We start from the raw sequence: 15609 nt of genomic DNA on the forward strand, positions 1-15609 counted from the left end.
CACACGAGGAAGGGGGATGGGGAAGAGAGATTCCACAGGAGGAAGGGGGATGGGGAAGGGAGATTCCACAGGAGGAAGGGGATGGGTTATCGAGATCCCACAAGAGGAAGGGGATGGGGAAGAGAGATCCCACTCGAGGAAGGAGGATAGGAAAGAGTGATCCTACGGGAGGAATGGGGATGGGAAGGAGAGATCCCACCGGAGGAAGGCGGATGGGGAAGAGAAATCCCACAGAAGGAAGTGGGATGGGGAATACAGATCCCACAGGAGGAAGTGGGATGGGGAACAGAGTTCCCACAGGCCGAAGGTGGATAGAAAAGAGAGATCCTACGGGAGAAAGGGGAATGGGAAGTAGAGATCCCACAGGAGGAAGGCGGATGGTGAAGGGAGATCCAACAGGAGGAAGAGGGATGGTGGAGAGAGATCCCACAAGAGAATGGGGAATGGGGAAGAGAGATCCTACAGGAGGAAGGGGGATGGGGAAGAGAGATCCCACAGGAGGAAGGGTATGGGGAAGAGAGATCCCACAGGAAGAAGGGGAATGGGGAAGAGAGATCCTATCGGAGGAAGCGGGATGAGGAAAAATGATCGCTTGGGAGGAAGGGGGATGGGTAAAGGAGATTCCACACGAGGAAGGGGATAGGGTAGAGATATCGCACAAGAAGAAGGGGGATGGGTAAAGGAGATCCCACACGAGGAAGGGGGATGGGGAAGAGAGATCCCACAGGAGGAAGGGGATGGGGAAGAGAGATCCCACAGGAGGAAGGGGGATGGGGAAGAGAGATCCTATAGGAGGAAGGGGGATGGGGAAAAATGATCGCTTGGGAGGAAGGGGGATGGGTAAAGGAGATTCCACACGAGGAAGGGGATAGGGTAGAGATATCGCATAGGAGGAAGGGGGATGGGTAAAGGAGATCCCACACGAGGAAGGGGGATGGGGAAGAGAGATTCCACAGGAGGAAGGGGGATGGGGAAGGGAGATTCCACAGGAGGAAGGGGATGGGTTATCGAGATCCCACAAGAGGAAGGGGATGGGGAAGAGAGATCACACTCGAGGAAGGAGGATAGGAAAGAGTGATCCTACGGGAGGAATGGGGTTGGGAAGGAGAGACCCCACCGGAGGAAGGCGGATGGGGAAGAGAAATCCCACAGAAGGAAGTGGGATGGGGAAGACAGATCCCACAGGAGGAAGTGGGATGGGGAACAGAGTTCCCACAGGTCGAAAGGGGATAGAAAAGAGTGATCCTACGGGAGAAAGGGGAATGGGAAGGAGAGATCCCACAGGAGGAAGGCGGATGGTGAAGGGAGATCCAACAGGAGGAAGAGGGATGGTGGAGAGAGATCCCACAGGAGGAAGGGGATGGGGAAGAGAGATCCCACAGGAGGAAGGCGGATGGGGAAGAGAGATCCTATAGGAGGAAGGGGGATCGGGAAGAGAGATCCTATAGGAGGAAGGGGGATGGGGAAAAATGATCGCTTGGGAGGAAGGGGGATGGGTAAAGGAGATTCCACACGAGGAAGGGGATAGGGTAGAGATATCGCACAGGAGGAAGGGGGATGGGGAAGAGAGATTCCACACGAGGAAGGGGATAGGGTAGAGATATCGCACAGGAGGAAGGGGGATGTGTAAAGGAGATCCCACACGAGGAAGTGGGATGGGGAAGAGAGATTCCACAGGAGGAAGGGGGATGGTTGAAGGAGATCCCACACGAGGAAGGGGATGGGGAAGAGAGATCCCACACGAGGAAGGGGGATGGGGAAGAGAGATTCCACAGGAGGAAGGGGATGGGTTATCGAGATCCCAGAGGAGGAAGGGTATGGGGAAGAGAGATCCCACAGGAAGAAGAGTGATGGGGATGAGAGATCCCATAAGATGGGAATGGGGAAGAGAGATCCCACAGTAAGGGGGATGGGTTAAGTGATCCGACTGGCGGAAAGGGATCGGGAGGTGAGATCACATAGAAGGCAGGGGGATGGGGAAGAGAAATCCCACAGGAGGAAGGGGTTCGGGAAGTGAGATCCCATAGGAGGAAGGGGGATGGGGAAGAGAGATCCCACAGGAGGAAGGTGGATGGGGAAGAGAGATCCCACAGGAGGAAGGGGGATCTGGAAGAGAGATCCCACAGGAGGAAGGAGGATAGGACAGAGAGATCATGCAGTAGGAAAGGTCACGGGGAAGAGAGATCCCACAGGAGGAAGGGGATGGGGAATAGAGATCCCACTCGAGGAAGGGGGATAGGAAAGAGTGATCCTACGTGAGGAATGGGGATGGGAAGGACAGATCCCACCGGAGGAAGGCGGATGGGGAAGAGAAATCCCACAGAAGGAAGTGGGATGGGGAAGACAGATCCCACAGGAGGAAGTGGGATGCGGAACAGAGTTCCCACAGGTCGAAGGGGGATAGAAAAGAGAGATCCTACGGGAGAAAGGGGAATGGGAAGGAGAGATCCCACAGGAGGAAGGCGGATGGTGAAGGGAGATCCAACAGGAGGAAGAGGGATGGTGGAGAGAGATCCCACAGGAGGAAGGGGATGGGGAAGGGAGATCCCACAGGAGGAAGGGGGATTGGGAAGAGAGATCCCACAGGAGGAAGGGGATGGGGAAGAGAGATCCTACAGGAGGAAGGGGGATGGGGAAGAGAGATCCCACAGGAGGAAGGGGATGGGGAAGAGAGATCCCACAGGAGGAAGGGGGATGGGGAAAAATGATCGCTTGGGAGGAAGGGGGATGGGTAAAGGAGATTCCACACGAGGAAGGGGATAGGGTAGAGATATCGCACAGGAGGAAGGGGGATGGGTAAAGGAGATCCCACACGAGGAAGGGGGATGGGGAAGAGAGATTCCACACGAGGAAGGGGATAGGGTAGAGATATCGCACAGGAGGAAGGGGGATGGGTAAAGGAGATCCCACACGAGGAAGGGGGATGGGGAAGAGAGATTCCACAGGAGGAAGGGGGATGGGGAAGGGAGATTCCACAGGAGGAAGGGGATGGGTTATCGAGATCCCACAAGAGGAAGGGGATGGGGAAGAGAGATCCCACTCGAGGAAGGAGGATAGGAAAGAGTGATCCTACGGGAGGAATGGGGATGGGAAGGAGAGATCCCACCGGAGGAAGGCGGATGGGGAAGAGAAATCCCACAGAAGGAAGGAAATTGGATGGGGAATACAGATCCCACAGGAGGAAGTGGGATGGGGAACAGAGTTCCCACAGGCCGAAGGTGGATAGAAAAGAGAGATCCTACGGGAGAAAGGGGAATGGGAAGTAGAGATCCCACAGGAGGAAGGCGGATGGTGAAGGGAGATCCAACAGGAGGAAGAGAGATGGTGGAGAGAGATCCCACAAGAGAATGGGGAATGGGGAAGAGAGATCCTACAGGAGGAAGGGGGATGGGGAAGAGAGATCCCACAGGAGGAAGGGTATGGGGAAGAGAGATCCCACAGGAAGAAGGGGAATGGGGAAGAGAGATCCTATCGGAGGAAGCGGGATGAGGAAAAATGATCGCTTGGGAGGAAGGGGGATGGGTAAAGGAGATTCCACACGAGGAAGGGGATAGGGTAGAGATATCGCACAAGAAGAAGGGGGATGGGTAAAGGAGATCCCACACGAGGAAAGGGGATGGGGAAGAGAGATCCCACAGGAGGAAAGGGGATGGGGAAGAGAGATCCCACAGGAGGAAGTGGATGGGGAAGAGAGATCCCACAGGAGGAAGGGGGATGGGGAAGAGAGATCCCTCAGGAAGAAGTGATGGGGATGAGAGATCCCACAAGAGGATGGGAATGGGGAAGAGAGATCCCACAGGAGGAAGGGAGATGGGGAAAGTGATCCGACAGGAGGAAGGGGATGGAGAAGAGAGATACCACAGGAGGAAAGGGATCGGGAGGTGAGATCCCATACGAGGAAGGGGGATGGGGAAGAGAGATGCCACAGGAGGAAGGGGGATCTGGAAGAGAGATCACACAGGAGGAAGGGGTTGGGAAGAGAGATCCCACAGGAGGAAGGTGTTCAGAAGAGAGATCCCACAGGAGGAAGTGGATAGGGAAGAGAGATCCCACAGCAGGAACAGGGGTGTGGAAGAGAAATCTGACAAGAGGAAGGGTAATGGCTAAGAGAAATCCAACAGGAAAAAGGGGGATTGGGAAGAGTGATCGCACAGGATGAAGGGGGATGGGGGAGAGTGATTGCACAGGATGAAGGGGGTGGCATTTGTCACAATTCATCTCAATCTGATTTACTGCAGTTTTACCCAAATCCGTTTACTTTGAAACAGCACAATGGAACAGTGTCACAGTTCTGAGTGAAAGATAAATCAAGTTACCTCAACTCCTGGCACTTGTGCAGCCCGGGTCCCAGCCGCTGGATTCCTTCACACTGAATGTTGCATTTCTCCAGGTTGAGATATTTTATTGTATCACAGAGTCCGATGGCATGAGACAGGACCGCGCAGTCAACTGGGGTCAGTGTCGTTCCACTGAATGACAATGTTTCCACAGATCCCAGTGCGGCCTGAGCCAGTACACGATTCTGAGACTCAAACAGGTAGTGCAATGTGTTCAGGAGTCTCCTTCTACCAATGTCACCCGTGTTTCTACTCTGGCGTTTAACCTTGTTCTTCAACCAGTCAATCACCCGGCAGGTTGTTTCATGAGGAAATGGACCCAGAAACTCCTCCAGGCCCTGAGCTGTCATTGGGTTGGAGAGACCAGCAACAAAACGGAGAAATACCTCAAATCGCCCATCTTTTGTCTTGTGGGCTTCAGTGAGGAATTTCAGGATATTCTCGGGATGTACAGTCAGGAATTGTGCGACTGCAGCTACAAACTCTTGAATGGTGAGGTGTGGGAATGTGTACACCACACTCTGGGCAGAATCCTCTCTCTCCAAAAGCTCCATCAGGAACCCGGACAGGAACTGGGAAGGCTGCAGATTGAACTTGATCAAATCTCCGTCTGCAAACACAATCTTCTTCTCGGAAACTCCTCTGTAGGCCATCTGACCCACCCTGAGTAACACATCACGGGGTCTCTCAATCTCACGGCCGTGATTTTTCAGGATGTTGTAAATATAGTAGGAGTACAGTTGAGTGATGGTCTTGGGAACTCGCTGCGGGTCCCTGACTCTTTGTGTGAAGAAGGGGCCCAGTGCCAGAGCGAGGATCCAGCAGTAGGAGGGGTTGTAGCTCATGGTGTACAGGATCTCGTTCTCCTGCACGTGTTTGAAAACAGCTGCTGCCACCGTCTGATCTTCAAAATGCCTGATGAAATATTCCTTCCGTTCCTCACCAACAAATCCCAGGATTTCAGCCCAGACACCGATATTCGCTTTTTCCAAGAAATGTAACACAGTGGGGCGGGTGGTCACCAACACTGAACACCCTGGGAGCAGCTTGCCCTGAATTAAACTGTACACTATGTCAGACACCTTGCACCGGAATTCAGGATCTGTGCATGAGTCCTGAGGGTCCGTGTTTCTCCGGCTGTCAGCAAAATCAATTGTGTCGTTGAATTCATCCAAACCATCGAATATAAACAGCAATCCCTCTGGGTTCTTCCAGACTTCTCTCAGGATATTCCCAAAGTAAGGATACTGATCCAGAATCAGTTCCCTCAGGTTTATTCTGCAGTTGATAGAGTTTAAATCCCGGAATTTGAAACTGAAGACAAACTGGAACTGTTGGAATATTTTCCCCTCGGCCCAGTCATAAACAATCTTTTGAACCATTGTTGTTTTCCCGATTCCTGGCACGCCGGCTACTGCTGCGGAACTGCCAGATTTGGATTTACTGCGGGAAAAACTGCTGTGGAATAACTGAGCAGTCTGTATTTTTTCTAACGCTCTACGGAGATGTTTCTCTCTATAATCCTCGTGATCTCTGCCTCTTGCCAGCAGCTCGTGTTCCACCAGTCTCCGATCTCGAAGAGTTGAAATGACCGTGAGCTTTGTGTATCGATCAACCAGCTGGAAAACCTTCACCTTCTCCCTCATCAGGATCGTGTTCACTCTCAGTGTTTCAGTTTGTGCCCGCAGAGTCTCCTTGTGTTTCTGTTGAACATCTTCATGGGAACAAAAACATATTCAAAATGTTAACTAGCTCAACTGACAAAGAACTTTATAACTACATTCCAATATTCAGTGTTTGAGATTACATGAATTAATTCAATGCTTCCATGGATATTAGGACAGAAAGTAAAATTCTGTTCACAGACACAGGAACTAACAGCAATGATTGTCTCAGAAAAATGTCCAATCCTGATATTCTGACACTAATTACTGATGAAGGTGAACGTTCCCCGGATATCCTATTGCAATCCTGACTGCACTCCCGTTACAACATTTCACTATATTTAAAGCATTGTTTGCATCATTAACAGACGATGTTATTGCTGACCTGGTGAGGAAATACGGAGAGCAGGACACTGTGCATTTTGGCAAAGCTACACACTGGGGTGTCACAGGTGTCCACTGCAAACACCAATGGTGTCAAAACAGGAACAGAACATGCGGGAAATGGAGGTTTCTTTACTCAGAGATGTTCCTGAATCGGAAGAGCGTCGGCATTTAGAGAAGGCAGGATAATGGGGTTGAGAAGAATTGCGGAGCAAATTCACTGAGCTGAATGGCTTCATTATCTTCCTAAGACTTATGGTTTTAGGGAGTATCTAGAGTATTGTGTTCACTTCTGATTGTCCAGCACTGGGATGATTGGAGAGGGTGCAGAACAGGTTCACCAGGATGTTGCTTGGATTCGGTGCCATGTGAGGTAAGTAGTGGTTTGAGAAACTTGGATTGTTTATTCTGGAGTTAGAATAGAGATCTGACAGATGTTTATAAGATTGAGAGATCAGATTTGGGGTAGAGAGCCTGTATTTTACTTTCAACTTGGGATTCATGGCTCATACCAGAGGGCATTTGGTTAAGGTGAAATGGGGTAAATTTAGTGTACATGTGGGCAGATTTTTCACAGCCTGGGTCGTGTTGGAGGCAACTATGTCATAGATTCTCCAAGAGATACGTGAATGTGCAGGAAATGTGAGGGTATGGTCAATAGCATAAGAGAGGATAACAAAGTGTTTTTTTTGTTCTTTCCCAGATATATAAAGAGTAAAACAAGTAGAGTGTTGATATCGAACCGCTGGAAAATGATGTTGTAGATTTAGTAACGGGTGAAAAGGAAATGTCAGACATACTCTGTGGAAGTCACTAGCAGAATTCCAAATTGTAAAGAGCATCAGCGGACAGAATTGAGTGCAGCTGCTATTACGAAGGAGAAGGTGCTTCGGAATCTGAAAGGTCTGAAGAGAGAACGGTCACCTGGACTGGGTCATACAGTGTGTCAGGAACCTGTCTGGGGTGTGTGGGGATTCCCAGAGTGTTAGGACCCAGAGTGTAAGGTTCAGAGACACAAGGACTGGATTAATACATTAACAGCTGGAACAGCTGGAAAAATACACTTTACAATGTTCAGGCTGCAACGAGAGATGATCTGAATTGTAACCTGAAACCAGAGATCGACGAATGATTGATGGTGGATTTTCGTTCCCAGATTCTGCCAAGTCACAGTCTAACATTTGAGATGTGGTTTGAACTGAGATTTCATCACTCACCTATCAGTTCAGTGGGTAACTCAGACAACCCTTGTGCGATGTTTATGTATTCCTCTGGGTCAGGACCTGTTTAAATCAAAAAAAGAGTTCATGAAAACAGAACTAAAATAATTACAACTATTCAGTTCAATGTGCCTTTGTGTTGAGTGCGTGTTTTTAACATACCGAGCTCCTGTATCTCCCTCAGTATCCTGTCCAACTTCGGTAACTCAGTCCTCCACATCACAAAGGATTCCCACATCGCCCTCCGGGCCCGGGAGCCTTTGCCCATCACCAAACTGAGGAAGAGTCTGGAACACTCTGTCCGGTTTCCCTTCTCTGTCAGTTCAGTGACTTTCTATAAAAGCAAACAATTAATTTATTGTGGAGTAGATGGACAGACATGGCGAATCTCACAGATTAATATTCATCCTGGATTAATGAGCTGAGGTGAGTTTGACCGACGGTCCTGATAAGATGCAAAATTAATTTTAGACTGAATGCCTGTTCAACAGTCCAGATATGCAGCTCTTGCACTTATGTCATACAACGATATGACTATTACAGCACAGTAACACCGTCCGTGCCGAGCGCTTACTCTCACCTAGTCCCACCTACCTGCACTCAGCCCATAACCCTCCATTCCTTTCCTGTCCATATACATATCCAGTTTTTAAAATGCCACTTCTACTGTAAGCTCATTCCACACAGTTACCACTCTCTGAGTAAAGAAGTTCCCCCTCGTGTTACCCCTTAACTTTTGCCCCCAACTCTCAACTCATGTCCATTTGTTTGAATCTCGCCTACTCTCAATGGAAAAAAGCCTATCCATATCAACCCTATCTATCCCCTCATAATTTTAAATGCCTCTATCAAATGCCCCCCCCCCCCCCTGAAACTTCAACGCTGTAAAGAATAAAGACTTAACTTGTTCAACCTTTCTCTGTACTTAGGTGCTGAGACCCAGGTAACATTCTAGTAAATCTCCTCTGTACACTCTATATTTTGTTGACATCTTTATGAATAATGCGGTGGCCAGAACTGTACACAATACTCCAAATTTGGCCTTACAAATGCCTTGTACAATTTATCTTTACTTCCCAACTCCTGTACTCAATGCTCTGATTTAAAAAGGCCAGCATATCAAAAGCTTTCTTCACCACCCTATCCACATGAGATTCCACCTTCAGGGAACTATGCACCATTATTACTAGTTCACTGTGTTATACTGCACTCTTCAACGCCCTACCATTTACCATGTATGTCCTATTTTGATTAGTCCTACAAAAATAAAGCACCTCAAACTTATCAGCATTAAACTCAATCTGCAAACTTTCAGCCCACTCTTCTAACTGTCCTAAATCTCTCTGTAAGATTTGAAAACTACTTCATTTTCCACAACGCCACCTATCTTAGTATCATCTGTATACTTAGTAATCCAATGTACCACCCCATCATCCAGATCATTAATGTATATTGCAAACAACATTGGACCCAGTACAGATCCCTGAGGCACACCACTAGTCAACGGCCTCCAACCTGACAAACAGTTATCCACCACTACTCTCTGGCATCTCCCATCCAGCCACTGTTGAATCCATTTATTACTTCAATATTAATACCTAACGATTGAACCTTCCTAACTAACCTTCCGTGCGGAACCTTGTCAAAGGTCTGACTGAGGTCCGGTACACTGATAAATACAGCAGGTGTGAGAGGAGAAGGTGACTCTGAACCTGCAGTTCCCAGTGCTCCCCACCTGAACAGCTGAAACAGATCTAATGAAGTCAAAGGTCTGACTGAGGTCCGGTACACTGATAAATACAGCAGGTGTGAGAGGAGAAGGTGACTCTGAACCTGCAGTTCCCAGTGCTCCCCACCTGAACAGCTGAAACAGATCTACTGAAGACAAAGGTCTGACTGAGGTACGGTACACTGATAAATACAGCAGGTGTGAGAGGAGAAGGTGACTCTGAACCTGCGGTTCCCAGTGCTCCCCACCTGAACAGCTGAAACAGATCTACTGAAGACAAGTCAGAGATCAAAGTCTCCATTGCCATGTAGAACTCATAGAACGTGCAGGAGATTAATATCGATCACTATTCCCTCTGATATCAGCAGTTCAGTGACAGTACACTAAATACACTCACCTCATTTTCTTCCCTACTGAAATGTCCCTCCTTTGTCAACATCCAACTGAGACTTTCAACTTTTTCTTCAATCGCTTGTTTGAGTCTGTCCCTGTAGAACTTGGTCAGTTGGTACAGTCGATACTCGCCCCCCTCTGCCAGGAGGTCGGAGATTGTAAACTCTGTCTCTGCGAATATAAAATGAGAATGTAGTCACAAACTCAAATATCGCTTGTCTCCACCGCTCTCACCCAGCCCTAACAAACCAGTCATGTCTTGAACCTTATTGTTTACCTGCTTTCAGCTGGAAACACGTATTTTGCCCTAATCTCCAACACTGGCCTTAAAAAACCGACCCATCAATGCGCTGTGCGAGACGTTCCCAGAAGGAACCCATTCACCAGAAACCTGTCTCTCCCACCGTCCCACCCACTCACCGATTTCAGTTTAAAATGGGCAATAAATGTTGGGACTGTCGCTTCCCAGAGATACTCTCTCTATCCTGGTGAATACATTTCCCATAACTCATATCCTGGAAATTCTCTCTTATCTGGAGAGCTGCATTTCCTCCGATACACATCCTGGAAATCCTCAGAGCAGGTAGGACATTTCCTCTAGTGCGGGAACCGGTGCCACACTACACCGACTGCACCACGCCCACACTTTATCCCTCTCTGACCAACCCTCCAACAAGGAATCACATTTACCCGCTTCCCACCTCATTCTGCGAACACATCACCCTCATGTCTCACTCACCCACTCCCTGTTGGGCACTTGACAATTCCGTGTTTAATGAGTTTCCGAGCTGACAGGAAGTCGCCTCACTTGTGCTGGGTCCAGGGTCCTGCTCAGTGTCTCTGACGTCACTGTCTCTGGGCTGACAGGCAGTCGCCTCACTTGTGCCGGTTCCAGGGTCCTGCTCAGTGTCTCTGACGTCACTGTCTCTGGGCTGACAGTAAGTCGCCTCACTTGTGCCGGTTCCAGGGTCCTGCTCAGTGTCTCTGACGTCACTGTCTCTGGGCTGAATTTGCTCCTCCTCCTCTGCGGCCGGACCGCATTCCATTGGGACATTGCTCTCAATCTGACCCTGCTTTGGAACCTTGCTTCCCGTGTCCCGATCATCTTTCCTCGATGAGTTGCCTGGTAAAAACCTCTTGAGTACTTTCTGTACCGGATTTAATTTCCCACCTGCAGTAAATGATGAATTGCAGGTTTAGAGTGATTTATGCTCGAACAAGGATTCACAACGGGTGTCTGCAATGGAGCCAGGACTCTGGCTGACCGGATTTGGAGTGGGACTGTGCTGGTGAATGTGAACCACACTTCATGCCGGGTGACCATCACGGTAAGCCAGTGAGTGGATACATCCACTCCCAGAAAAAGAACTGGATAGACACAGTAATACTGATCACCGACTACGCATTAGCTGAACACACCAATAACTGGCGGTTATTAATAGAGAGACATTAGGAGATACCGGGAATTACCACTGGGATTATCTCCCATAAACATAAATCTCCCTGGATCACAAACTGTCCAGCCACCTGTATCACTCACAGACAAGCCACTGGATTACTCGTGGTCCGATCCTCCAGATCGAATGTTTTCCGGTTGCTTTGTCACACACTGTCTTGTACCCCGGGTCAAAGACTGACCACTGCCTTGAGACAGACAACGTCCAGCCCCCTGGGTTACAGATTGAACATAACCTTGAAGCCCATGATGCCTGGTCCCCTGGGTCTCATCATGTCTCCTGGATAATAATTGTCATGTAGCAGCTATACAAGTCATTGGCAAAGGGAGAGTCTTGCGTGCAGTTCCAGTAACTAAACAAAGTCTCGCTGAGAGAGCTTTGCATTTGCTAAGGATGCAGTTGCTAACAATCTACAGGATGGATGTGATTCAGCTGGGAAGAGTGTCGGGGAGATTCACAAGTACGTTACCGGATGGGGTTGTTTGTTATCTGGTTCGGCTGGGACAGTTTGCCCCGGAACACGGGAGCTTGAAGGGTAAACCTGCACACGTAAAACAGAATCAGAATCAGTTTTATTATCACCGGCATGTGAGGTGAAATTTGTTAACTTAGCAGCAGCAGTTCAATGCAATAGGTAATCCAGCAGGGAAAAAATAATAATGATTACAATTTTTAAAAAGTACACAATTAAACCAATTATGTATATTGAATAGATTTTTAAAAAATGTGCAAAAACAGAAAGACTGTATATTTTGAACAAAGTTAGGTAGTGTCCAAAGATTCAATGTCCATTTAGGAATGGGATGGCAGAGAGGACGAATCTGTTCCTGAATCACTGAGTGTGTGCATTCAGGCTTCTGTACCTCCTCCCTGATGGTAACAGTGAGAAAAGGGCATGCCCTGGGTGCTACACGTCCTTAATAATGGACGCTGCCTTTCTGAGACACCGCTCCCTGAATATTTACAACTTCCGGCAGCTTCTCTCGGTCCTGTGCAGTAGCCCCTCCAGACCAGACAGTGACAAACTGATGCAGACCACAAATGAAGTGTCTCCTGATCCTCAGCCATTTCCAAAGCTGGCAATGTTCTCGGCTCGGCTACAGAAAACAGAGTTCGGAAAACCCCCCTCATCTACTTTGCGCAGCGAGGGGGGAGTTGAGAGCTGCCCTGACAAAACCTGAAATGTTGTATTATCGCACAATCTTTGAAATCCAGGAAATGCTCTTGTCACCTGCCTCTGAATTTTGTAAATGAAAGTTGAAGATGTCTTTCACCTCTAAACAGGCCCTGATGTGCAACAAACACTGAACCTAGATAATGTTGTAGGGGTGGAACTGGACTCTCTGATGGTGGTATCTGAAAAGAGGATGCTGTCCAAGTTGCATGCCATCTTGGAAAATGCTCCCCTCCACTCCATAATGTACTGGTTAGGCACAGGAGTACATTCAGCCAGAGACTCATTCCACCGAGATGCAACACTGAGCGTCATAGGAAGTCATTCCTGCCTGTGGCCATCAAACTATACAACTCCTCCCTCAGAGTGTCAGACACCCTGAGCCAATAGGCTGGTCCTGGACTTATTTCCACTTGGCATGATTAAATTATTATTATTTATGGTTTTATATTGCTATACTTCTACACTATCCGTGGTTGGTGCAGCTGTAATGAAATCCAATTTCCCTCGGGATCATTAATGTATGTCCGTCTGTCTGTAGACTTTTACATAACAAACAACACCGCTGTCACATTCCTGTTCGTGTTTCACTCTCACGCTGCTGATTCGGGGTCTCCGGCTCCTTTCACTCAGGTGAAGCTTTGCCTGGTGAGTGGAGTCATTCGACCATTACTGGTGTCAGGTCCCTGCGCTGGAACTGTTGGACCGATCGATTACACAAAGGCACTTTACCAGTGGGATCAATGACACTGCTTGATGAAACTTTTTCTCTGCCCTGTTAGCGCCTGTGTAAGCTTCTTCATCTGAACTATTGTGCACCAACAGGGCAGAAGTTTAGTTATAAAGATCCGGGTGAACATACCTGTAGCCATTCTGATTCTGACTGACGGTTGTTGATTGTCGTCGTCTTGTTTACACTGTGATTCCGGTGCAGGACAGCGCCGCCTTCTGGTGATGCCCTGAATTACACACAACAAGCAGATAGTGAGTCAGAGAGAGTTGGATTACTTTGCAAATGTGACAGTACAGCCATTCTCTGTATCAGAGCCGCAGTTCGCATCAACTCCCAAACCATGTCTGTAAGTCTGTCCAGTGATACCTAGAGCATTCTCCCGATAGAGGCACAGAGCAACAGAGCACAAATACGGACCCTTCAGCCCATCGAGACGTTTTCCTCCTGGCCTCTTCCTTCCATCTTCACATCCCAGCTGCTTCTGGAATTATACAATTGCGTCTGCTTCATCCATTTCCTCTGGCAGTTCCCGCCACATAATCACCAGCCTCTGCATGAAACCGTTGCTGCTCGGGTTGGTTTTGGAATCTATTTACCATCCTCTGCCCATTTAGATCCCCTATAAGCGACGATAATATTCACCGTGAGTACCATCTACTAATTGTCTGTCATCGGCGAAATTTCTGGTCAAGCCTTGTGCACTTGCTTTGTAATCATTGCTATCAAATAACGAATATCAAATGTCCCAACCTGTAGCCTCGCGGTATACCACTAGTTACCCGCCTCCACTCTGAGGAGAAACCTTCATCCACCACTCTTTGCTTGCTAGCTTCAAGGCAACTTGTGAACCCAACTAGCTCTGTCTCTGTACCGCATGGGACGTTATCTTCCAGACCAAGCTGTCATGAGGCAGCTTGCCAATGTACAATACCCACTCCCCAACCCTCATTGACAATCATCTTCAAAAATCTTAAAAAAGTATTGTTGAACACAACTTCCCATGCACAATGCCATGGTGACTCATGATCAGTCTTCGTTGAACTCTGTAGATATTCTGTGTGTGACTGGTCCATATTGTGGAAAATTGTCTCCGGCACCTCACTTTTTTTGCTTATTTCGGGGGTACCAGGCAAGGTTGTCCTCTTAGTCCATTATTATTTGATATTGCGCTGGAACCTTTGGCAATTGCTATTAGAGAATCACCTAACATTTTTGGCATTACTCGCGGGATGGATATCCGTAAGTTATCTTAATATGCAGACAACTTGTTATTATACATTTCTGATCCTGAGAAATCCATTACTGCAGTTATATCATTGTTGGCTCAGTTTAGTAATTTTTCCGGGTATAAACTGAATTTTAATAAGAGTGAATTGTTCCCCCTAAATAGGCAGGTTCCAATTCACAGAAATTTGCCGTTTAAATTAGTTACTGTTTATTTTATATACTTAGGGATTAAAATTACAAAAAAAAGCATTTATTTAAGGTTATTTTTTTACCATTAATTGATCACATTAAATATTTGTTTACTAAATGTTCACCATTGTCTTTATCATTGATAAGTCGGATTAATGCTATTAAGGTGATTTTTCACCTATGTTCTTATATATATTTCAAGCGGTACCAATTTTTATTCCGAAATCTTTTTTTGTCAATGTTCATTGAAAATTTTTTCATATATTTCTGGCCGAATAAAAATTCCAGGTTAGGTTAAAGACATTTACAAAAGTTAAAAACGGAAGGTGGATTGGCATTGCCAAATTTTAGATTTTATTGCTGGGCAATTAATATCCCATATTTGATATACTGGTCAGCGACAGTTCGCCTGTTGAAAGTCCGATAGTCCGCACACATGCGTACCCTTCTCATCTTATTCCGGGCCACTACTATTCGGGACGCATACGGGGCTTCGGGACTCAGTGATAATTCCAGTTTCCTTCAACTTACACAAGTGCTGCTGCAAGTCTTCCACATCTGTTGGGGCCAGTCGCCGTGACCTCTCTCTGAACAGTGTGTCCTCAGTCACTCGGATGATATGGCGAGTGCTCTTGGAGCAACCCACATCAAATTCGCCAAGAGAAAAAAACATCTTTCAGCTTCAACATCTTCTCCACCAGCCTGCGTTTCTGCTCCGGTGACACAGGAGAATCCCGAAAGTTAAAGGCCTCAGTGGTAAGCTTTCCTCTGCTTTCCAATCCTTCCCCTCTAGTGGGCCTCACAGGGGCGCTAGACATTACCGTCACCGGGAACAAATGCGCCAGCGGGATCCCTCTCTTAAAAGTAATTTCACCTGCCATAGTGTTCCTGACACTCACGGCCATCCGCCTCGCAGGTACCACCGCTGGCCTCTGCACTTCGGGCCTCACCAGCACCCCCGCCGGAAATCGTGTCTCCCCCTCGAGATCGTGCGGGGCGTCTACTAGCAGGGCTTCGCCCGCCGGCACTCCGGGGAATCTGGGGGTCCCCATCACTAGTGCCACCACCACTGGCCGTATCACTTTAGACCTCCCTTGCGTAC

At 48.0% G+C, this 15609-nt stretch overlaps 1 protein-coding gene across 3 annotated transcripts in view; it reads right to left on the reverse strand.

Moving 5' to 3' along the window:
* LOC140720121 (NACHT, LRR and PYD domains-containing protein 3-like) overlaps nt 1-13316 on the reverse strand; it is a 69696-nt gene extending 56380 nt beyond the window's left edge. For 2 of the 3 annotated variants that reach the window (XM_073035012.1, XM_073035010.1), the window contains exons 1-6: nt 13221-13316; nt 10467-10898; nt 9732-9898; nt 7768-7939; nt 7603-7668; nt 4317-6051 (exon numbers count right to left, since the gene is read on the reverse strand). In XM_073035012.1, coding sequence (XP_072891113.1) covers nt 4317-6051; nt 7603-7668; nt 7768-7939; nt 9732-9898; nt 10467-10898; nt 13221-13230 — 2582 coding nt within the window. In that variant the 5' untranslated portion in view covers nt 13231-13316. The remainder of the gene's footprint in view (nt 1-4316; nt 6052-7602; nt 7669-7767; nt 7940-9731; nt 9899-10466; nt 10899-13220) is intronic. The other variant, XM_073035011.1, reaches the window with a different exon arrangement.
* Between the last annotated feature and the right edge of the window lie 2293 nt (nt 13317-15609).

The sequence above is a fragment of the Hemitrygon akajei genome, unplaced genomic scaffold (genome assembly GCF_048418815.1).
Source record: "Hemitrygon akajei unplaced genomic scaffold, sHemAka1.3 Scf000036, whole genome shotgun sequence".
NCBI lineage: Eukaryota > Metazoa > Chordata > Chondrichthyes > Myliobatiformes > Dasyatidae > Hemitrygon > Hemitrygon akajei.